The sequence below is a fragment of the Phacochoerus africanus genome, chromosome 4 (genome assembly GCF_016906955.1).
Source record: "Phacochoerus africanus isolate WHEZ1 chromosome 4, ROS_Pafr_v1, whole genome shotgun sequence".
Lineage (NCBI taxonomy): Eukaryota > Metazoa > Chordata > Mammalia > Artiodactyla > Suidae > Phacochoerus > Phacochoerus africanus.
In genome coordinates, this window is record NC_062547.1 from 28,343,200 (window position 1) to 28,368,707 (window position 25,508).

The 25,508-nt window shown below is 39.3% G+C and overlaps 1 protein-coding gene across 1 annotated transcript in view; it reads right to left on the reverse strand.

The window, feature by feature from the left end:
- CAPRIN1 (cell cycle associated protein 1) overlaps positions 1–25,508 on the reverse strand; it is a 42,686-nt gene that overhangs the window by 4,299 nt on the left and 12,879 nt on the right. The window contains exons 3-16 of the mRNA XM_047776027.1: positions 21,192–21,254; positions 21,014–21,100; positions 15,690–15,928; positions 15,515–15,597; positions 12,238–12,375; positions 11,049–11,101; positions 10,885–10,971; positions 9,378–9,533; positions 9,149–9,257; positions 6,332–6,393; positions 5,731–5,841; positions 5,376–5,525; positions 4,022–4,172; positions 116–310 (exon numbers count right to left, since the gene is read on the reverse strand). Coding sequence (XP_047631983.1) covers positions 116–310; positions 4,022–4,172; positions 5,376–5,525; positions 5,731–5,841; positions 6,332–6,393; positions 9,149–9,257; positions 9,378–9,533; positions 10,885–10,971; positions 11,049–11,101; positions 12,238–12,375; positions 15,515–15,597; positions 15,690–15,928; positions 21,014–21,100; positions 21,192–21,254 — 1,684 coding nt within the window. The remainder of the gene's footprint in view (positions 1–115; positions 311–4,021; positions 4,173–5,375; positions 5,526–5,730; positions 5,842–6,331; positions 6,394–9,148; positions 9,258–9,377; positions 9,534–10,884; positions 10,972–11,048; positions 11,102–12,237; positions 12,376–15,514; positions 15,598–15,689; positions 15,929–21,013; positions 21,101–21,191; positions 21,255–25,508) is intronic.

The window sequence follows — 25,508 nt, forward strand, 5'->3', positions numbered from 1 at the left end:
TACATGTTATTCCTAAAAATCATGACAGATAGAAATATGTGCAATACATAGAAATATACTGTACAAATCAGAAAAAAACATGAACTTGTTTTTGGGTTTTTTTTTTTTTTTTTACCTCTAAATCCATTAGCAGGTCCCCTGTATCCATTCATCAAGCCTCTAGCACCACGGGAGCCTCCACGAGACACACCACGACTATTGTAATAAGGCTGACTGCTACGTGGAAATCCAGTGTTCTGCTGGGGAGGCTGCTGGTGGTTACCAGTCACTTGATGGGGCTGGTCCTGGGAACCATGATAAGTGCCAACCACTATAATAGAAAGAAAAAAAAATACATACATATATACACACACACACAAAGCTGTATACATACATACATGAATACATACATGCATACACGCAGCTCATTACATTTGTTTTCCCATGTTTTCTGGTTTAAGAAATGTCTTACACAGTATCCTCGAAGTTTAATTACATCTTTACGTGTTCATATTGACTGTAAGGAAAAACTACATACTAATGAAGGCCCGGCTCTTTCTCCTACTCCTGTACTAAGCTAATGGGAATCAAATTCTCCAACAATGATTCCAAATCTTTCAAAATACACAATCCTATCCTTCCAAATGACTTGAAAGGCTATATTATTAAACATCTTCTTAGAGGCATCTGTCTATTAACACAAGAGACCCACAATAATCAAACGATCTTTATTTATATACTCATTTACCATTTTGTAACTTTTTTTCATTATAAAACTCCTTAGTGGTAGTTTTCTAATTCTTTTAATATTCCCTTGATACTTAAAACATACAAAACCCATACTCTCCCCCAGCTAAGCAGCTATATGGTAGGATACTCAATCACAAACAAATGAACAGAACCTTCAACTTACATCCCACCTGAATACCTGATTACATTTCAAACACTTTTAAAGCATGGCCATGCAAACAACAGTGGAAGAAAGTCTCAGGCAAAAAGAAAAGAAAGTTCAAAGGTCCTCAGAAAGGAGAGCACTTGTGATTGTGGCTGGTATGCACACACAGGAAGAAAACACGATATATAGCAGGATCTGGCAGGGGCCAAATTAAATACTTGTAAACAAAGGTTAAGACTTTGGATATCTTTTTAAATGTAATTGGAAGTCACAGGGAGGTTCTGAACAGGAGAGAGACAATAGACTTTTTTTTTTTTTCTTTTTACAGCTACACCTGAGGCACATGGAAGTTCCCAGGTTAGGAGTCCAATCCGAGCTGCAGCTGTGGCCTATGCCACAGCCACGGCAACACCAGATCCAAGCTACATCTATAACCTACACTAGAGCTTGAAGCAACTCCAGATCCTTAACCCACTGAGCCAGCTACTGAGCCAGGGCCAGAGATTGAACCCGCACCTTTACAGAAACAATGTCAGGTCCTTAACCCACTGGCCACAACAGGAACTCTGCTGATTTACATTTTAAAACAATCACTCTGACTAGTATGTGAAGAACGGACTGAAATAAAACAAGAATTAAGGGAAACAACTGCAATATTCAAGATAAGAGATGACAGAGCCTACTAGAGTGGTTAGTGTGGAAGTATTTAAGAAAAGCACATGAGCGAATTTTATTTTTTACTGAAAATACCTGCAAATGTTTTAAAGTTGATTTTCATAAATAATGTATATTTTGAAATGGTTAAGAAAAGAACATCTAGCTCAAGTGCTTCAAAATCTATTAGTAAAGTCAAGTAGAATATAAGAATAAGACAATCTGGGAATTCCTGCTGTGGCACAACCAAATTGGTAGAATCTCTCTGCACAGTAAGTTAAATGATCCAGCGCTGCTGCAGTTGCAGTATGGGTAGCAACTGCAGCTCAGATCTGATCCCTGGCCCAGGGAATTCCATGTGCTGCAGAGGCGGCCAAAAAAAAAGAACAAGACAGTTTGAAATCAACTGGCACAAAGGGCAAAACTAACCAAATCAAATGATACATACTAACTCAATTTCATTACACTACCATGAAAAAGTTAAAATAGCAAACATGTCAGCATAATGTCTAGAGGACCCAAATATATCTGCTATAAAACCAACTTATAAATGCAAGTATACTTTGTTCCATTGTGCTTCTCTTTACTGGGCTTCACAGATAGTACATTTTTTATGAATCGAAGGTCTACAGCAACCTTGCATAGGCCAAGTCTATTGGTGCCATTTTCCCAACAGTGTTTGCTCATTTCACATTTCCTGTGTCACATTTTGGTAATTCTCCCAATATTTCAAACTGTTACTTTGTATTTGTTACAGTTATCTGTGATCAGTGATCTTTGATGTTACTGCTACAACTTACTGAAGTCTCAGAGGACAGTTAGCATTTTTGGCAATGAAGTTGGGCTTTTTTTTTGGCCACATCCTCGGCATGTGGAAGTTCCTGGGCCGGGGACTGAACCTGCACCACAGCAGTGATAACACCAGATCCTTAATTGGCTGAGCCAACAGAGGACTCTGGCAATAAAGTATTTTTGAATTAAGACTGCATGCCTGGAGTTCCCGTCGTGGCGCAGTGGTTAACGAATCCAACTAGGAACCATGAGGTTGCGGGTTCGGTCCCTGCCCTTGCTCAGTGGGTTAACGATCCGACGTTGCCGTGAGCTGTGGTGTAGGTTGCAGACGCGGCTCGGATCCCGCGTTGCTGTGGCTCTGGCGTAGGCCAGTGGCTACAGCTCCGATTCAACCCCTAGCCTGGGAATCTCCATATGCCGCGGGAGCGGCCCAAGAAATAGCAACAGCAACAACAACAACAACAACAACAAAAAGACAAAAGACAAAAAAAAAAAAAAAGACTGCATGCCTAATAGATCGTAGTACATACAGTGTGAACAGAATTTCTATTATGCACTAGGAAACGAAAAATTTCATGTGCCTCACTTTATCAGGATACTCATTTTTTTTTTTTCCTTTTTATGGCCACACACCTTCAGCATACAGAAGTTCCCAGACCAGGGGTTGAACTGGAGCTGCAGCTGAGGCCCACACCACAGTGAAGGTAACACTGGAGCTGGGCCGCACGTGCAAACTAGGCCACGGCTTGCAGCAATGCCAGATCCTTAACCCACTAAGCAAGGCCAAGGATCAAACCCACATCCTCACGGAGACAACATCGGGTCCTTAACCCACAGGACCTCCAAGATTTTCATTTTTTTGCATTGGTCTGGAACCAAACTCAAAATATCACCAAGGTATGCTAGGCATCAAATAATTAAAAGAGCCTAAGAACAAGAAGCCCAGTTTTAACATTCAGAAGCTGAGCACAGATAATCTAACTGACAAATTTCTATCAGATTATGGTTGACTGAACCTCCCTCCTCATTAGTGATGCCAAATAACACTACAGGGGTATGTAAGAAAAAAAATTAATGCTGACCCAAGTCTATCATGAAACTGGACAAACAAAATTTGTTATTCACATCAGTGTGATAAAATTAAAGCATTAATTCCTATGATTCTTAGCAGTTTGCCAGTTTGCTGCAGGATTCCAATTAAGCCTCCTAAGAATTAAATAACCAAGACCTGCAGTTCCCTTTGTGGCGCAGTAGAAATGAACCCAACTAGTATCCATTCATGAAAACGTGGGTTCAATCCCTGGCCTCGCTCAGTGGGTTGAAGATACAGCGTTGTAATGAGCTGTGATGCAGGTTGAAGACGAGGCTCAGATCCCACCTTGCTGTGTCTGTGGTGTAGGCCGGCAGCTGCAGTTCTGATTGGACCCCTAGCCTGGGAACTTCCACATGCCACAGGTGTGGCCCTAAAAAAGACAAAACAAATGAAGTCCAAAATCTCCTAACATAACACTGCCAATAACTGCACTGGAGGGAGCTTGCCAGTGGCCTAGCAGTTCAGGATCCAGTATTGCTGTCACTGCCATGACGCAGGTTTAATCCCTGGCCTGGGAACTACCATATGCCATGGCAAAAAAAAAAAAAAAAAAAAAAAAAAAAATCCTGACAAGTAAGTAGCCAAGGAAGTGACACTAGTTTTCCTACCTGTTTGAAGCTGTTCCTGCTGAAGCTCTGTTTGTTCTACTTGGTGAGGCTGACTGGAAAAGCTCTGGTTATAACTGGTCTGGTACTGATTCTGCTGTTTTAAAGTTTCTGGTTCATTAACAGGAGGAACTGGGGCATTCATATTGAACACCTACAAGTAAATAAAGTAAATTAGTTCTTTTCACTATGCTAATTTTCCTACTTTCAACATGGCAGATCTCAATGCTGGTTTTACCTGAAATGTAAAGAGCATTAGAGAAGTCTCAGACATCATACACACATACGAATCCTTCAATTAATGAAATATACCTCAATGTATTAAAATACATATATACTACATTGTTCCCTAACCCCAACCTTGTATTTAAAGCAGAATACAAATGAGGATTAAAGACACATTATCAGAAGCTTTGGAAATGCTATTGCACATGAGAAATCCTTTTAAGAGATAAAACCGCCTGGTACAGTATCATTTATATAAATTAAGTCTATGAACTTTTAAGTTCAATATTTATTTCTATTGATATTGTAGTCAAAAGTTAGTATTTTATGTATTTATTTTTTGTCTTTTTTGTCCTTTTTTAGGGCCGCACCCGGGGCATATGGAGGTTCCCCAGGCTAGGGTTCCAATGGGAGCTACAGCTGCCAGCCTACACCAGAGCCACACCAATACCAGATCTGAGCCGCATCTTCGAGCTACATCACAGTTCACAGCAACACTGGATCCTTAAACCACTAGGCGAGGCCAGGGATCAAACCCGAAACCTCATGGTTCCTAGTCGGATTCGTTTCCGCTGAGCCACTTGACAGGAACTCCAAAATTTAGTATTTCAACTCTAAGAATTTTCCTGTGAGCACTGTTTTAGTTGCATACTATAGATCACAGTATTTTCATTATCATTATTTTCTAGAAATTCTGCAATTTAGAGATGCTTATTACTAAAGAACCAGGGTGAAGTGTCATATCTCTTAATTTACTTTGAGAATAACTTCAGTAAAATAAAAGAATAAGCAAATACGGCAACAAAGTGTAAAGAACTGTTAATTCAAAGTAATGGTCTACATATAGATATTCATCAGTCTACTTTTTCAGCATGTTCAAAATTTTGTTAATCAAATCAGAAAGGTGAACCTACAAAACAAAAAGATGTGGACACCTAACACCGAAGAATCAAATTTTTCTTCTCTTCTGGGAACGGAAAAAAAAAAAAATGAGAGTTTATGGTCAATTAAATATACAATCTACAGCTAGGGTAGATGCAGACTCAAGCACGAAGTTAAATACATTCTGTTGAGACTCTAGCATGAAGACTACACACCAGGCACTTAATGTTAGCTGAATTAATTTGCTTACCGTTTGCATGGATTGGAATGGAGCTGCATTTACATTGATTCCACTGCTATGTAAAGGTTTGCTTGTCCCAGCCTGGAACACCTGAGGCTGAGAAGCAGCAGGAAGGGATGATGATGCTGTAGTCTGGTCTGTATTTAAAGAGATTGCTGCCTAAACACAAAAGTGAATAGATGCACTTTAGTGATGACCTAAATAAGCCAAGTCTATCACCCAAACATGCTAACAAACTCAACCATTTTATGAAATACAAATACCACAGTGCATGCATTAGGTCCAAAAAGAAGATATCCTATATTAACAGTTATTTATCGCCAACCAATTAATGAAGTTTATATGACCTGGTAACAGAACTTGCCTGAATCTGGTCAAGTGGTTCCTTTTGTGGTCGTTGCTCTGAGGCATGAGAAGGCTGGTACAACGGCTGAGATGCTGTATATCCCTCACTTGTGGATGAAACCAAAGGAACCTACAAATAAGTAAAGAAAACAAAGCTTCATTCTGTTACAAAGCAACTCTAATGCAGAGAGCTAAGAAATAGACATTACCTGTTAAAGAGACTATGATACTTAGTAACTGTAAAAATACACATATTATTAAAGTTCAAAGTTAAATAAACTCTAGTCCAATTATCAAGTTTCTCACAAATGCTTCTACGATGATGACATCTACACTAAATTTTATAATTATGACACTGAAAACATGTCCTTCTCCAATTGTTAGTTCAAAATTAAAAGGCTTCTTCCTTCATTATAAACACAAAGATTAACAACAATAAAAAAGATGCTGAGTTCATTAAAAGAAAAAAATAAATCAAAATATAGAAATAAAGGCTGACAGCTTCCCATGCTAGACTCAGACACGGACTAAATTCATACCTGATTTTCACAAGCTAACTAAGAAAGAAGTCTAAATAACCGATTAAAACAAACCTACAAAAATATTTATATTACTCTTACCTGTGTAGCTTCCGGTTGTACAGAAACTTGATTAGGCTGAGCAAGTCTAGATTCAGAATGAACTGCAAAATTGACCAAAAAAATTGTCATAAAAAAAGTTCTTCAGAGATGTATAAATACCTTTTACTTGGTTGCTAAAGTCAAATTTCCATAGTCAAAAAACTTTTTTAGTAATCATGAAAATAAATGGGAAAATATAGGTAAGATTTTGGTTTTCAAGTGAGCATTTTCAACTCATTGCCAGTCATTATTAGTCAACTGTCAGAATGGCTTTCACTTTGGTCAGGCAACATAAGATATTATCAAGACAGTACTAAAAATGAAGTATAGAGCAGAATAATAAGAATCAGTGCCAGAGTGATGCAGAGTCTTTTAAAGCAGTAACTATTAAGTGGCATTGCTCTTACACAAGACTTTAGGTAGATAGTATCTAGTGACATTTTTAACATTATTAACTTTCAATACAGTTTCAAATTTTTCCAGGACTTCCCTAGTGGCCTGCCTTGTCACTACCGTGGCACAGATTTGATCCCTGGTCAGGAACTTCCGCATGCTGAACACATGGCCAAAAAGGGGAAAAAAAAAAAAAACAATTCTAATGTTTCCACAAGGAATAAATAAATAAAAACACACCTTTAAAAGCCTACATACAATTTAGTATACATATTATTGCCAACTCCCATCATCCTTTCAATCCCTTCCCAAATCACTTTTAGACAGATAATTAAAACAAAGTATCTTAGGAGTTCACGGCTCAGTGGTTAATGAACCTGACTAGCATCCATGAGGACGTGGGTTCAATCCATGGCCTCGCTCACTGGGTTAAGGATCCGGTGTTGCCATTAGCTGTGGTGTAGGTCACAGACTCGGCTCGGATTTGGTGTTGCTGTAGCTGTGGCACAGGCTGGCAGCTACAGTTCCGATTGGACCCCAAGCCTGGGAACCTCCGTATGCCGCCCTAAAGAGACAAAAAAAAAAAAATATATATATATATAGTATCTTTGGTTAGTCATTTGGAAATAGTTATTTTCATTGGAGTGTCTAATGAACTCAGCATTACCGGAATATCTAAATAGCTTTACAGGTTATGTAAGTGCTGCATTTGTGGACTGGCACAGCTAAAACTATTTGTTTTCTCCCTCTGATAGAGCTCAAAAAATGAACACTAGTAACTCTGATTCCCTGGCTCTGTTTTCTAACTCTTGGTGGAGAGATATAAGCTCCATTTCTCTAAAGTAGAGAAATCCTAACTACGTTACCATATTAATTGTGTTCATTAAACATTGTTTTTACCAGCAACTCCTTTCATGACATTGAAGATGAACAATATTAAATGTGCTACTTTATATGGTTCCATTTTTATGTCCTTAATGCTGGCCTGTTCTAGGAAAAAACAAAACTCAAAATTACTAAACTCAGGAGTTCCCGTCGTGGCACAGTGGTTAACGAATCCGACTAGGAACCATGAGGTTGCGGGTTCGGTCCCTGCCCTTGCTCAGTGGGTTAACGATCCGGCGTTGCCGTGAGCTGTGGTGTAGGTTGCAGACGCGGCTCGGATCCCGCGTTGCTGTGGCTCTGGCGTAGGCCAGTGGCTACAGCTCTGATTAGACCCCTAGCCTGGGAATCTCCATATGCCTCGGAAGCGGCCCAAAGAAATAGCAAAAAGACAAAATAAATAAATATCCTGTGAACAGTAAAGCGGCCCAAAGAAATAGCAAAAAAAAAAAAAAAAATTACTAAACTCAAAAGAGATGCTCCACTGAACACAACACCAGGCACTAACCCTATTTAGTATGTTGATGTTTCAAAAACTGGTGTAAAAACAGTAGTTTGAAACTTCAGCTGTCTTCAGTCTATCTTTTCTCCTTTCCTCTTAAGCATTCCCTAAATCACTTAGCTACTGCATCTCATATTTTTAAGTAATAAAATGTTCAGAAATTCTAAAAAGCTGCAATCATCCTTCAAAAAAGACACTTATTTTTATTCCTAGATTAATTTTGAAATAGGAAAAACAGGTCCATAGTTCTGTAAGTCAGGAAGTGGTTAATAAGGGGCAAAGAGAGAGGGAGGACAAGTAGGCTTCTGGGGTACTGATAATGTTCCACTTCCTGGGTGCTGGTGTGTTCAAGTTTGTGAAAACTCACCGAATTGTAAATCTGCATGTACTTTTTTTTTTTTTTTTTGTGGCCACCCTGCAGCATATAGAGTTCCCAGGCCAAGGATCAGATTCAAGCCAAAGCTGCAACCTAAGCTGCAGCTATGGCAATGCCGGATCTTTAACCCACTATGCTGGGCCAGGGATTGAGCCTGCATCCCAGTACTCCCAAGACACCACCAATACCGTTGTGCCACAATGTAAACTCCTGCATGTACTTTTATGTACGTCTATTTGCCAGTAAAGTTAACATGATGGAACTACATTTAGTGTTCATATTACAGAAAAAAAAGTAATATTTCCTATAAAATTAAAAGATACAAGATCTAAATATTAAGCAAGCATTAAAGAGAAAAAAATTAATTTTCACAAAGTTTACAAAACCTGAAAGCTTTGGCTTTATCCTTTATTTCTCAAATGAAAATGTACCATCACTAGAGTTCCTGCTATGGTGCAATAAGTTAAGGATCAGACTGCAGCAGCTTGGGTCACTGTGGAGGTGTGGGTTTGATCCCCAGCCCACCGGCAGTGGGTTAAGAAACCAGCACTGCACAGCTGCAGTATAGGTCACAGCTATGGCTCAGATTCCATCCCTGGTGGCTAACTTCCATATGCTGAGTGTGTGACCAAAAAACAAAGAAACAAAAAGTATCATTACTAACCTGGAGGGCAAACCAGTTGGGGTATGTCCATATTTTGGGCTGGATTCATAGGCTGTGCAGATACAATGGCAGGATCAAGTGTCTGGTTTTCAAAATCCAACATTGAATCCTACAAGTTAGGATACAATGGAATTAAATATGTAAACGCTTAAACCTTCTGTTATAGTGTTTGACTAAAAATGTAAACGCTTAAACCTTCTGTTATAGTGTTTGACTAAACCACACCTACCTGTATGAAATTATAGGGCCCCTGCATTTGCGCCATAAGGTCCTGTACTCGTTGTCTTCTCACGAGAGGATCTGCTTGAGCCACTGGAGTCAAAGAGTGAGGCTCTGGTACTGAAGGAGATGCAGCCTGAGGTTGCTGCTGGAGTGAATTTACCACCTAAAGTGGGAGAGAAGGCAAGGGGAATGGATTGGAACAGTGACAGAGGTCCATTCATCATCATCATGACCAGTCCCCAAATTACATAGGCCATCTATACTGTAAACAGAATAGCAGACTCAAATGCAGTCAACCTTACCAAATGATGCTAACTTTAATGTTCTGATCAATGCCACTTCTACAATGTTCCCAATTCCACAGGGTCACCATGTAGACTTTCAGATTTACCCCGTAAACTGCTTTCAACAAACTATCTGTGCTTACTTCCTAAAATCATGGATTTTACTTAAAACTGTTAAGCCTTTACATTAAGTAAGGCTACATATCTATATCAAACATAAATCTATTTCACTACCTGACATATGCTGAACATTCAAGAAATGTTGACTATTATTATCATGAAGCTTGAGCTCCCATCATTTCATTCTCTCTGCAGATACCACAGCATCAAGCTCAATCATTTCATCTAGACTGCCACAAAAGCCAAAGCTCATTCCACCTATCATTTTCCTAGTTCTAATAATTTCTCCTGATTATTGTTTTTAATAACTCCCTGCTCTGCTGAGAAATCGCACTAATTTTTAATTGCCTCAAATTTATATTCCTTTGTCTGGCTTTTAAGCCTGAGCAAGTCATACCAGTTGAGCCTGGGCAAGACACAACCTTATCTCCTTTATAAGCAATACTGAGATAATAGAGACTGGTAATCAACAGCACTAGGATGGAGGAGGAATCTAAAATGACACTCCAATGTATCACTCTGTAAGGTAGGTCTTTCTGAAGGCTATCCAGGTGGAAACTCAGATTTTTACAGAGCAACCTGATAACAAAAAAATCATACACTTTGATAGACAGATTAACCCCCTAAATTACACACAGATATTTGTATAATTTCCTTTTTTTTTTTTGTCTTTTTAGAGCCACCCTCGCGGCATATGGAAGTCCCCAGGCTAAGGGTCAAAACAGAGCTATAGCTCCTGGCCTACACCACAGCCACAGCAACAACAATGCAAGATCTGAGGCAACACAGGATCCTTAACCCACTGAGCAAGGCCAGGGATTGAACCTGCGTCCTCATGGATACTAGTCAGATTCGTTTTCACTGAGCCACAACAAGAACTCCAATATCTGTATAACTTCATATAACTGGATCAGCAAAGCAGTGATTATATTAAATATCCACAGAGGTAATAAGCAAACCATCTTTGAAACAGAACAATCTAATATAATGAGTTTGTTACTATAATAAATGTACTAACAATACAAAATACTTAATCTAAATCTGTTAATTAGGAGATAAAAATTACTATTAAAGACAAAAGACATCAACCTTGTAACAGAGAACTCTTACCTCAACTGTTTCGACTGTCCACTCATCTACCTGCTCCTTTTCACCACTGCTGAACTGTGTTTCTGCCATAAATTGTCTATTTACATACTGCAAAACAAAGTAAATATTTGAGACCTCTGTTTGAAAGGCAGAAAGGAAAAGACAGCATTAAATAAAAATCATACCTCTGTTGATTCGACCTCACTTTGTTCAGTGTATTCTTCTGCTGGCTCAGGTTCTAAGAGGTTAAAAAAAAAACGAGACAAAACAGTGTAAGTTATCTCTTCTTAAAGTTAACAATTAATTCAATCTCCAAAACAATTCACCACCACAGTTTGAATTTATTTAGTTATAGTCAACAGTCAATTTCTATATTTTATTATTCTTACAATATATTTAGAAAGTTTTCTTTCCATTTACTCCAAAATAAATCACTTTAGTTTCAATAGGAGTTATTCCAGATCAAGTATAAATGCCAATAAAACAGCATCCAATTCTCCATTTTAATCTACTTGGTAAAATGAAAGTGATAAAGGGTGGGGGGACAACAACTGTCCTATGTTGCTCTGCCACCATAAATTCCATCAATGTGCAATCTTCTCTTCTAGTTTCAACCTAATAACTAACACTACTACCATGCCTTACCATGTGCCAGGCACCATATACATGTATTACATATAACTTCCTAAGTGGAGAACCTAAGGTACGGAGAAGTTCGGTAACTTGCCCGAAGTTACACAAAGTGTTGTAGCCAAGATTTTATCCAGGCAGTCTGATTCTAGAATCCATGCTTTTAACCCATTACAAAATGTATACCCCACCAATAATTTCAATAGTACTCAAAATTTTACTCAGCAACTTAAGTTATCATAGAAATACTCATAATAAGTGCTTACCTACATATTAGTGATGTGCTGGGTGCTAGAACAGAACTCTGGCAACTGAGGAATTTATAGTTCAAGATCATGGAATTATAATCCTCCATCATTAAAAAAAAAAAAAGAACAAAACCTCACACCATTCACGTCATATACTGGCATGGTAAACGGCAATAAATCTAGGCACATCAGTCAAAAATCTATTTGAAAAGCCTTATAACAGTTGCCTCTCATCCATACTCCAACCCAGCAATACTGCAGCAAGAGAAAACATCAGTTTGTAATTGTGATCAAGATCAGTAAGATAAACAACTGATATTTAATACCTCAGGGAATTACTCTTAATTTGCTTTATCTTAATAAGTGATCATGCTTAAAGTTTCTTTAAAAATCTAAGTGTACATACACAACTAAAGAAATGTACAGCTTGAACTTGTAGTAAAGGAAAATAAAAACAGGACCCTAAACTAAAGCTCACATCCATCTGAGTACTCACCAGCTTCAGCTACCTGGTCTTCAACCGTCGGTGCTGAGGCTGCCTCTTCTTCCTCACAGAGCCCATTCTGGTGGTTGTGGGTGCTGTCAAAGTAGTTTGACTGGAAAACACGCTCAACAATTTCCTTTAGAGCTTTATCTAAAAACAGAATATGAATTATGATCTTGGACTATCTAAGGATGCCTGACTTGAATAAGATTCAACATTCTACAAAATACTGTGGTGGGGGGGAAAAAACCCTCATCACCACCTAAAAACATTAAATTCCAACAGATACTTATAACAGAATGATAGGAGCCAAGAAACTATTTGTAATATTCTTCTTTTTTTTTTTTTTTTGCTTTTTAGGGCTGCACCCACAGCATATGGAGGTTCCCAGGTTAGGGGTCTAATAGGAGCTACAGCTGCCAGCCTACACCACAGCTCACGGCAACACCAGATCCTTAACTGACTAGGCGAGGCCAGGGATCAAACCCGCAACCTCATAGTTCCCAGTCAGCTTCGTTTCCACTGCACCTCAAAGAACTCCCTATTTGTAATAAACTTTAAGTATCTTAAATAAGTTAGTTCAAAAAGAGCTAACAATTACCATTTATTCATTCAATAAACACTTATTTAGCACCTAACTATGTGTTAGGCAATATACTAGGCACTGGAGCTACAGAAAGCTAAGTAAAAGATACAGTATCTACCCTCCCTAAGCTTACAGTCCAACTGAGAAGAGTTATCAAACACAAAAACAGTAAAGTTACATCTATGAAAAGTACTACACAGAAGTATAATGGATTGGACCTAGTTAGGGAAAGACCATGAGAGGCTTTCTTGGTGTTAAGTACTGCAAGAGCTGAGATCTGGAAGATCAGTAGAAGAAAGGAAAGAAGTGCTTCAAGGAAAAAGCAACATCATTTACAAAGGCCTGTACAAAGAAGGATGCCAAATGTATGAAAATTAAAGTATGCATTCAAGCTGACACCTAGAGAGTAAGAAAAAGCATAAGGAAAAATGAGTCTGAAGAGACTCATATGGGCCAGAACATGCAAAGTCTTCAAAGTCAAAGATAAACGTCTAACAGATGTGATTAAAATAAAATCACTAAAAGACTTTAACGAGGGATGGGTGGTGGTAGATTTACTTAAGAGACTGCATTAGACAAGAAAGGCAGAAAAATAGAGAAAGAGAAGTAGATTCAAAAGGTATTTTACGAGTTCGTGTAGTGGCGCAGTGGTTAACAAATCCGACTAGGAACCATGAGGTTGCAGGTTCGATCCCTGGCCTTGCTCGGGTGGGTTAAGGATCTGGCATTGCTGTGAACTGTGGTGTAGGTTACAGATGCATCTCAGATCTGTGGCTTTGGCATAGGCCAGTGGCTACGGTTCCGATTAGACCCCTATCCTGGGAACCTCCATATGCAGTGGGAAGTGGCACTAGAAAAGGCAAAAAATTAAATAAATTTTAAAAATTTAAAAAAATAAAAATATCTTAAAGGCAAATAAAACTGTCAGAATTTGGTACACGAAGACATAAAGGGCACATCAGAGCAGTGGAGGAAGGTATCTGTCAATTACTCTCAATTTCCTGGCCTGGTAGAGTAGATGTAGAGTAAGGCTATTTCCTAATGGATCACTACAGAGAAAAATGTTTGGGGACAACAGTACATCAAAGTATTATCAAATTAATCCTATTAAAAATAAAACTATCAGGAGTTCCCGTCGTGGCGCAGTGGTTAACGAATCCAACTAGGAACCATGAGGTTGCAGGTTCGGTCCCTGCCCTTGCTCAGTGGGTTAACGATCCGACGTTGCCGTGAGCTGTGGCGTAGGTTGCAGACGCGGCTCGGATCCCGCGTTGCTGTGGCTCTGGCGTAGGCCGGTGGCTACAGCTCGGATTCAACCCCTAGCCTGGGAACCTCCATATGCCGCAGGAGCGGCCCAAGAAATAGCAACAACAACAGCAACAACAACAACAACAACAACAAAAGACAAAAGACAAAAAAAAAACTATCAAAAAAAAAAAAAAAACCAGGAGCACAGCCAAAAAAAAACAAGGAAAAATTTTTTTTAATTGAAAAAATGTATGAAAATTGAATGCACATAAAAATACTAATTTGAGTAAACTGTATCTTTGCATTAACTACAGATAAAGATGTTACATCCCTAAGATGCAGGAACAACACTAGGTAGAAAATAATACCAAAATAGACTTAAAGCTTGGACTTTAATCCTTGTTATTCCTCAATAATGCTCATGAAAATTTGATGAGGCTTGACCTAAAACTACTTTTTGAAGCTAACAAGTTTACATACATGACAATCACTTTCCAAACTTCGTGGTAAAATCAGTACATATTTGTGGCAGAACTAAAATCAAGAAGCCATAGTTTTTTTTACAAAGAAATATAAACACAAGTTAACAAACGAGAAAATGATTTCTTACATGAAAAGACAGAAAAGGAGTGGTTCCTCATATGAGATCTACACATTTCCCTAAAGCAAATACACTCCAGATTGCATCATATAGTTTTGCCAACTAAATCTTATAACCCAATTAGTTTCTTTTCAACCAAATAGCTAAAAACAAAGCACAGACAGCTATTTTTGGCATATATGTTCAAAAATCTACTCCCTAAAATGACTTTAAAAATAGCTAAGGCTCTATTCTGATTTACCAAGGGGTTCAAATCTAAAACTCCTCATTTACTGAGGTAGTAAAACTTAAAACACTCTTTAAAAAAAAAAAAGATCAAAATACAATCGCATATTTGTAGTTAAGGAGCTCACATATAGAATACTTGTCTAGATATTAGTTCTTTTAAAATACAGGGAAAAAGAAAAAGAAAGTCTCAAATTACTAGAAGTCTAAGAAAAACTAAAGAAAGACCAAGGCAATGACCATGAGTACAATGTACTGGGTACAGTAAATATGTTTCACATAATGTCATCCAAAAGAAAAAACCAGCCCCTATCTAATACCAAAAACAATGGAAAGTCAATTTGGATTTAATGTGTCCGCCTTAACTAGAATTAACTTATGAACAAAACCACATTAATTTAGGACTCCTGTCTTTACAGATTTTTGAATGTTTGATGCTGGTGTTTTGACTTACACAAAAATTTTGCAAAAATAACACAAATACATAAAGGAAATAAACCAAAAAGTAAATAGTGGATAATTCTAAAATTCTAAATTCTAAAATTTCTTCAATTAACATAACTTTTAAATAGGAAATCAAATTTCAAAGATTCTCAGGCACAAAATCAAAAGATGTCAATGATACTCACAGGTTGTTCCACATACAGGTTTTTCCTTTCCTTCTAGCAAGTCCCACAGGTGAATGGAGGCATGTTCATACTGCTCATTCAACCTTAAAATAATAAAAACACAGCCAGTTAACTACCTTTGAGTTGCCAACTCAATATAACATTTAGGAATTTCTATTATCAAACAGCAGTATACCTCAAGCTCATGTCCCGTTCAGGGTCTGCTAATTTGTAGAACTCATCCAACAATGACAATTCCTCTTCAGACAATATTGGCACTCCATTCAAACCTTGCTTCAAGTCAGTCCGCACTTCATCATCTCCCAATTTGTCCAAAACATACTGTAGCTCAAGTACAGTTTTTAAACGTTTCTGTTCAGCTTCTTCTCTCATGAGCTGCTCCCGACGTGCTGTCTTCTTTATTGTTTTCTGAATCTGCATGAGAATATCAACATAAGACACAGAAATGAATTTTATGAAACTCTATTTCAATTTCAGGTCCAACATAAATAGGCATATGTCATTCATTTGTTTGTGACCTGACAAACAAAAGACTGATCCTCAACTTAAAAAGTTGTTTTTTGGTTTTGTTTTGTTTTTAACATTTTAGGGCCAGAGGTGTGGCATACGGAAGTTCCCAGGTTAAAGCTGCACCTGCAGTCTACACCACAGCAACTCCAGATCCAAGTACTGTCTGCGACCTACACCACAGCTCACAGCAACGCCAGATCCCTGCCTGACCCACTGAGCGAAGCCAGGGATCAAACCCACATCCTCATGGATACTAGTCAGATTCGTTTCTGCTGAGCCACATGGTAACTTCTAAAATAAATCATCTGTTTTAAGTAGATGTTAGAAATTCAAAATACCTCTTTCCCTAGAAGATTACTATACTGAAACGGTACCAATGAAACAATTTATTTGGAATTTGCTTCAAAACAATCTAACAGGAAACAAGGGAGTAGAAGTATATATGAAATACAATTGCCCATGATAACAGTAACTAAAAACTAGGTATGGGTAAATATGAGTTCACTATAGTCCTTCCTCTAGTTTTGAAATTTTCGGTAACAGAAACCATAAAGATTAAAAATGTTAATTAAGGTCCTGCCTGGGTCAATACAGCCACAACTAAAAAAAATTATCTATATCTATCTCTATGAAAAAATGGTCCAAAACTCTTAAGTGCTTACTACTGACTAAGACGTCAACATCCATTACTGACCCTCATCCCAAACAATCTACCACTGGCATTAACAAGGCATTCCAACTTATTTAAAATAGTGACTAAAACTGATTTGTTTTTACAGATTAGGGGAAGCTGCCAGAGAAAAAGAAGGCGGCAGTAAAAGATAAGGAAAAGCTAAGTATGAATATATTTTCCCCACTACTTTTCTCCTTCCACCACTCCTTTTCTTCCCTGGGAAGGGCTGAAAGGAGAGCATCAGCTGAACTTAAATTTCTCCTTTTTTCACACTTAGCATCAGTATGGGTCAAAGAAAGGTCAGTCTTTTTAAAAGCCATGAGAGTGTTGTTTTTTTTTTTTTCTTTCTTGCCAGGAATCAAACCCATGCCACAGCAGTGCCAAAGGATCCTTAACCCAATGAGCCACAAGGTTACTCCCCATGACAAGGTTTTCCTTCCCATCTTCTCCCCCTTTCTGAGCCTCACTAGGATAAACTGAAAAAGAAAAAAAACAAAATAAGGACATACGAAATATATAACAAAAGGAGAAATGGGGAAGAGAGACGTGGAAGAAATGATAAAGGTTGCAATACAACAAATGTATAATGGCAGGAGATAGGGTAACAGATTAAATGATATCTTAACCATAAATAGTGGGTGAGGAGTTCCCGTCGTGGCACAGTGGAAACGAGTATGACTAGGAACCATGAGGTTGCAGGTTCGATCCCTGGCCTAGCTCAGTGGGTTGAGAATCTGGTGTTGCCATGAGCTGTGGTGTAGGTCTCAGACACGGCGTGGATCTGGCGTTGCTGTGGCTCTGGCGTAGGCCGGCAGCAACAGCCCTGATTAGACCCCTACCCTGGGAACCTCCATATGCCGAGGGTGCCGCCCTAAAAGGACAAAGAACAAAAGAGAGAGAGAGAAATAAATAAATAGTGTGTGAATAGTACATATGAACAGAGACTTGAGATCTCTCTAAGCAAGAGTGGTTTAGCAAGCTTTCAAGGAGAATGTGACATGTACTCCTAAGATAGGTCTTATTGGGGTGTGTGTGCAATTTTAGAGCAGAGAGATCTTTATAGGTAGCTGGAGGCAGGAAATATTCTAGAAGAAAGGCAGGAATGAGAAAATAAGTCAAGAAAGCAAAAGAAGTAAGATAATAAAGCCACTATGGATGAAATGAGCAGTTCAAGTAGGGAACATTATGAAGACTAGAGAATGTAGGCTAGAGCTAAGTTAAAGAAGCTCTTGAATGAAAAAAAAAAAGTTAATAAAAAGTACATACAATAAGGAATGAGAGTTAGGAGTTCCCATTGTGGTGCAACAGAAACAAACCCAACTAGTAGCCATGAGGATATAGGTCTGATCCCTGGCCCCACTCAGTGGGTTAAGGATTCAGCATTGCTATGAGCTGTGGTGTAGGTCACAGATGCACCTCGGATTCAGAGTTGCTGGGGCTGTGGTGTAGACCTGCAGCTGCAGCTCCAATTCACCCCTAGCCTGGGAACTTCCATATGCCTCGACTGTGGCCCTAAAATAAAACAAAAGAATCAGAGTTAAATAAAAGGACCGCCAATAAAGTTAAAGGCCCAGTGAAAAGTTCCTGAAAACACATACCAAAAAAACAAGGGCTCAATGGGTTAAGAACCCAATGTAGTGTCCATGAGGACTCAGGTTTGATTCCTGGCCTCACTCAGTGGGTTAGAGATCCGGCACTGCTGCAAGCTGGGGTGTAGGTCACAGGTGCAGCTCAGACTGGGGTTGCCGTGGCTGAGGCACAGGCCGGCAACTACAGCTCTGATTCAACACCTAGGCCTGGAACTTCCATATGCCAAAGGTACAGCCATTTTTTTAAAAAGAAGCAAAGGAAGGTACAAGTATTTTCATCTACACAGTGACCCTAGCTTCAGAAATAGTCTACACTAAGCTGTATATAACATTTCTACTTCTATGACCCACTTAAAAAAAAAAAAAATCAGAATAAGAAATTGTGAAGGGTTCATCAAGTCTGAGGCTCTGATCTAAGCTAAGTAGAACAAATCCCTACTTGGGTGTAAATTAAATTTCCTTTACTCCATTTTGGGGGCCGTCAACAATATTTTCCACCTTTAATCAAATTTAGGGAGTTCCCGTCGTGGCGCAGTGGTTAATGAATCTGACTAGGAACCATGAGATCACGGGTTTGATCCCTGCCCTTGCTCAGTGGGTTAATGATCCGGCGTTGCCGTGAGCTGTGGTGTAGGTCGCAGACGCGGCTCGGATCCTGCGTGGCCGTGGCTCTGGCGTAGGCCGGTGGCTACAGCTCCAATTCGACCCCTAGCCTGGGAACCTCCATATGCCGCAGGAGTGGCTCAAGAAAAGGCAAAAAGGCAAAAAAAAAAAAGAAAATTAAATTTAGAAAGTAACAACATTAAGTGCATGAAACAGTTATGCATCAAATACTGTTCTAAGCACAAGCCCATAATGATGTAGGCACTATTATCACTGCTATCTGTACAGATTAGAAGAGTGACAGCCTCTCCCCACTCCCTCTCCCACCCTTCCTCTAACCTACTGGCTCTGTTTCTCAGGAAAACTCGAACACTTCTCAAGGTAACTCTTTAAAGTCATACAACTATTAAGTATAAGTGGCAGAAATCGGGATTCACACCAGGCGGTCTGGTTCCAGAATCAGAATTTTTCATCTCTGTACTACACTGCCTCTCATCACATAATAACCGATCTTGTTTATTCATTTCACCAAATCACAGGCTACTTTATGATTCAGCGTTGCTATAAGCCTTTCACCAAGTAACCTTATACTAACTCAGAAAGATATTAATTTTGTGGTCTCAATTTCCAAGAAAGTATTTGACTTTGTTTGTATTTAATTTTTACCCTTTTCCCAAAGGCTTCTGTCACATCAAAAGACGTCTGGGAGAAACACACCACTTTGCTGGATTAAGAGCTGATAGAAAAGCATTCCCGGAGTTCCTGTTGTGGCGTAGTGGTCAATGAATCCGACTAGGAACCATGAGGTTGCGGGTTCGACCCCTGGCCTTGCTCAGTGGGTTAAGGACCCGGCATTGCCATGAGCTGTGGTGAAGGTTGCAGACGCGGCTTGGATCCTGCGTTGCTGTGGCTCTGGGGTACACTGGTGGCTACAGCTCTGATTAGACCCCTAGCCTGGGACCCTCCATATGCGGGAGTGGCCCTAGAAAAGGCAAAAAGACAAAAAAAAAAAAAAAAAAGGCATTCCCTTGTGGCTCAGTATTCATGAGGATGCAGGTTTGACCCCTGGCCTCACTCAGGGGGTTAAGGAGCCAGCATTGCTGCGAGCTGTGGCGTAAATCGCAGACGTGGCTCAGATCTGGTGTTGCTGCTGCTGTGGCCTAAGCTGGCAGCTGCATCTCTGATTCGATCCATAGCCTGGGAACTTCCATGTGCAATGGGTGCTGCCATAAAAAAAAGAAAAGAAAAAAAAAAAGCTGACAGAAGAGCAGTGTATCAGTTGACCACACCCCTTAATTTCTCTAATGGAGAAAGTAGTTACCAATTATATAACGAGGCCTCTTTATTTTCTGCTAATGGCATTGTAAGATAATCATCAGGCATAAAGGAATACTTGGAAAATGAATGCCTACTATGTTTATATACAGTCATTTCTTGTTATCTGAAGGGAATCCATCCCAAGACACACACACCAACAAAACATCCCATCCCCACCCCATGGATACCAGAATCCAAAGAGGTTCAAGTCCCTCATAGTCCACCCTCTGTATCTGCAGATTTAACTAACCTAGGATCTTGACCCTCGGAAGTAGATCATGCAGACAGAAGGCTGACTGTATATATTTGCATAGGTAATTTTTAAACCAATGACACATCTGTCATAAATGAAACTCGAGCATATTTTAGGTGTTACATGAAACTTTACAGAATTTGAAAGCATCTTAGATATTAACTGGATCCAATCCTCTCTCCTGGTTGAGAATTTATGAACAGTAATGCAAGAACTAAAACTCATAGAAACAAAATTTTTTTTTTATTTTTTATTTTTTTTTTATTTTTACTGTTGCACTCTCGGCATATGGAGGTTCCCAGGCTAGGGGTTGAATTGGAGCTATAGCTACTGGGCTACGCCACCGCCATCGCTATCACCACGCAAGATCCGAGCTGTGTCCGCAACCTATACCACAGCTCACAGCAATGCCAGATCCTTAACCCACAGAGCAAGGTCAGGGATCGCACCTGTGTACTCATGGATGCTAGTTGGATTGTCAAGCACTGAGCCACAATGGGAACTCTATGCCCTCCTTTTTAAGATTTCATAAATACACACCATTTTTTACTTACATCTTGGCTTAATGCCATGAAACTCCTTTGTAATTCTTTTGCAAACTCCAAGTTATTTGTAACTTCCTGGTACTTAGATACAGCATCCTAAGATAACAAAGACAGAAACCAACACAAAATTAATCTTCTTATTAAAAACTGTGAGCATATTATCTTTAATAAAATATATAATCTTTACCAGTTGATCTTGATTAAGCCTTTCCCCTTTGTTCATTCGTTCCTGGTAATCATCAAGCTTGCCCTATATTAAAAGAAAAAAAATTATATTCCATATTAAAAGTATATACCAGCTTAACCATGCTACAATAAATATACATAGTCTGCTAAGTTTGTCTCAAATCTTGCCCTAAATATACTTATTAGATATACAATGTTTTAGTATATAAAATAACTTAACAGTGAACTAGAAAACGAATTTAAGTACTCCAGCCATGCTAAATGATACCAAATATTATATTAAAACCCAATGACAAAACACTGCTTATTCTTTAGGTTTCTCAAAAAAGATGCATCAGATGGCCTAGGCATATGACACGTACCCACACGAGTAAGGGCCACAATTTTATTGGGATCCCACTTAGATCCAAGTGAACCCCTCAGACATTTTATTTAGTGTTAAATTTCTGTCCTTCACTCCCCCTGCCAAAGAATTCATGAGTAAGTGGCATAAAAAGAGCGTATTTATCCTGAATAAACACATGTGCATACTGTCTTTGATGTACCGGATCCATTTTTAGTGGACACGAAATAACTTCAAGCTATCGTATCACCTATAGGCACAGTACATTAGTCAACAGCTTTGCTTTTGTTATTTTCTCACAAATATAATTAATGTGTAAGAAGTGAGGCAAAGAAATCAAGCTTCTAGTTTAAGGTCATCCCTCCCCACCCCACCCCTAATTTTTTTTGCTAGGATGAAAACTCCGGAGGTTTCCTAGGCTATTACTACTAGCTAAGAACCTCCCTCCAAAGATACTCAAGTACCAAAGCACAATCAAAAACTCAGTTTTTACAGGTCTGAAGAGAGGGAGTAAGTAGAAATCTAAATTAAGGGGACAAGTTTTTAAATAATCACAATAAGTTACAAATTTACATAGTTTCTTACACTTAGCAATAATAAAATTAATCCAGAAACAAAATACAAGAGTTCCCGTCATGGCACAGCAGAATTGAATCCGATTAGGAACCATGAGGTTGCGGGTTCAATCCCTGGCCTTGCTCAGTGGGTTAAGGATCCGGCGTTGCTGTGAGCTGTGGTGTAGGTCGAAGACGCGGCTCGGATCCTGCATGGCTGTGGCTGTGGCATAGGCCAGCAGCTACAGCTCCAATTAGACCCTTAGCGTGGGAACCTCCATATGCCTTGGGTGCAGCCCTAAAAAGACAAAAAAAAAAAAACAGAAACAAAGTAAAGTTCTGACAAAACACAGAGGCACAGAGACAAATTTAAAAGCAATGCTGGAAGCTGTTTTAGGTCAAAAGATCCATTTTCTTTGTACCAGGAACAATAGTCAACTTGCATAACCATTCTACACTAAATTAAAAAGCTTATCGAATTCCTTGGTTATAATGAATATAAATAAAATCACTATAATCACTAAAATATTAAAGGATGATGAAACTAATTTTATTTACGTGAACTATTTTACACAAACAACAAGCCTCCAACTAAACACATAAAATTCAAGTGTACTGGGTGAAAAAAAAAAAAAATCAAGATTTTTACACCAATACAGCAGGCCAAAGCGAAGCATAAGAGCTCAACTACCTCAAACACGCTGAGGATGAACAAAGACAGTTCATTCACTTTTTTAAAAGGGTGGTCCCTTTTCTCTTAAGAAGTAAAAAACTAAGTGCTCTCTTGCGACACAGCAGATTAGGGATCTGGTGTTATCACTGCAGCAGCTTGGGTTGTTGCTGTGGCATGGGTTCAATCCCTGGCCAGGGAACTTCCACATGCCATGTGCACAGCCAAAAAAGAAAAAGAGAAGATTTGCCTTTTTTTTTTTTTTTTTTGTCTTCTTAGGGCCGCACCCACGGCGCAGCAACATGGAGATTCCCAGGCTAGGGTCTTACTGGGGCTACAGCTGCTGGCCTACTGCCAGAGCCACAGCAATGCCAGATCCGAGCCACGTCTGCGACCTACACCACAGCTCATGGCAACGCTGGATCCTTTACCCACTGAGCGAGGCCAGGGGTTGAACCCGAAACCTCAGGGTTCCTAGTCGGATTCGTTTCCACTGTGCCACAAGTGGAACTCCAAGATTTGCTTTTAATTATGATTTAGGATGTAATAATAGCATTATAATCTGCTTCCCCTATTTGGATAATAGAAGATATGCAAATAGAAGAGGGGGCCTGGGAGTTCCCTAGTGTCTCAGAAGGTTAAGGATTTGGTGCTGTCACTTCTGTAGCTCTGGTTACTGCTGTGTTGTGGGTTCAATCCCTGGCCTGAAAACTTTTGCATGCCACCAGCATGCCCCAAAAAAAGGGGGGAGGTCTTAAAATTTAGGGCTAGTCCAGTTAAAATTCTAGCAACTAGGCAAAGAAAAAAAATTGCTATTAGCTTATATTTGGCATTTATTATCTTCTTTTTTTATGGTATTACACACTTTTCAAGGAAACTGTTGCTAAATCGAGATTATACTTTTTTTTTAGGGCCACTCCCTCAGCCTATGGAAGTGCCCAGGCTAGGGGTCCAGTTGATGCCACAGCCATAGCAACTCAGGATCCAAGCCAAGTCTTCAACCTTACCACACCTCATGACAGTGCTGGATCCCCGACCCACTAATTGAACCCACACCCTCATGGATACTAGCTGGATTCATTTCTGCCGAGCCAGAACCAGAACTCCTAAATCAAGATTTAAATACAGGCATTCCCGTCGAGGCTCAGTGGTTAACGAATCCGACTAGGAACCATGAGGTTGCAGGTTCGATCCCTGGCCTCACTCAGCGGGTTAAGGATCCGGCGTTGCCATGAGCTGTGGTGTAGGTCAAAGACACGCGGCTAAGATCCCACGTTGCTGTGGCTGTGGTGTAGGCCAGCAACTGTAGCTCTGATTAGACCCCCAGCCTGGGAACCTCCATATGCTGAGGGAGTGGAGGGAGTGGCCCTAGAAAAGGCAAAAAGACAAAAAAAAAAGATTTAAATATACACTGAATGTACTATGTATCCCACATGGGATAGTTTTATATAACTAGCTTTATCATTCAATGTCTTGAGAATTTAAAATACATATGCAAATCAAAATGGATGTCAAGTCAAATTCCTAAAAAATGTGTATGTATAAAAATATAGTAAGTTTTTTTTTTAAATGTCAGGAATGATACTGAGTGGTATAATTATAGCTGGAATCTTTTTCCTTAGTTTTGTACACTTAGGATATTCTGCAATGGACATATAGTTTATATAATAAAAATTAAAATCATGTGCTAGATAAAAGACACTAAGATTGTCAGACTTCAGGATACTGTCAGAACTTTAACCTACAGTAATTCTTGAGTATGAATCTGTATTATCCTACAGGTGGACAAGATATCCTATAGGAGAAAAGCTCCAATTCTCTACACAATAAGAAATACAGAATTCATCCAACTCAGAGATCTATGGCAGATTACGTTTTCTAAAGTTAACTCCTACATATTGTTCTACAATATGACCTTGGCACTTCCTCATTAAAAACTAGTCCAACTCTTCTGCCATTCTATGAGTGGGCTTCAACCAACGGAGTACAATAGACGTGATCCTGTATGATTTCCATGGCTGAGTCATAACGGCAATGAATCTCTGCCTTCTTTGCTGGTCACCAAACCAAACATGTTTGGAACCCCAAGCCATCACATAAGAAGTCCAATAACCCCGAGACTGCCATGCTATGAGGAAGCTAAGCCATGAAGAGAGGTCTCATGTAAGGTTTCTGGTCAGCAATCCTAGTCTTACTAACCCAGGCATCAGACATGTGAGTAAACAAGGCTTAGTCTTCCTAGCCAGGGCCCCAGGCATCATGGAGCAGACACACCAACCCGGCTGCATGCCCTGTCTTGAGTCCCTGGGGGGCATCAACTGTGTGCATGACAAAATGAGCTATGTATTGGAATAATCTGTCACACAGCAATAACTGGAAGAAGATTAAGAGGGAAATGAAAAGAGAAAGCAACTATTATTTGAAACTCAGCTTCAGAGTACACTTCTTCATGGAATATTGTCACCGAAAAGTATGCAAGACCTCTGTGAAGCCAAAATAAAGATTTAGGCATTTTATCAAAGTTCATACATACATCTATTCGTTTTGATTTTACATTATTATAACATTGTTTCTAGTTTCTTAATCCATGATCATTCACACTCAGTGTATTAAATTAACGCATCTTTTTTTTTTCTTTTCAGTCGTGCTCAAGGCATATGGAAGTTCCCTGGACCAAGGACTGAATCCACACCGCAGCTGCAACACCACATCCTTAACCCACTGCACCTGGCCAGGGATCAAACCAGCACC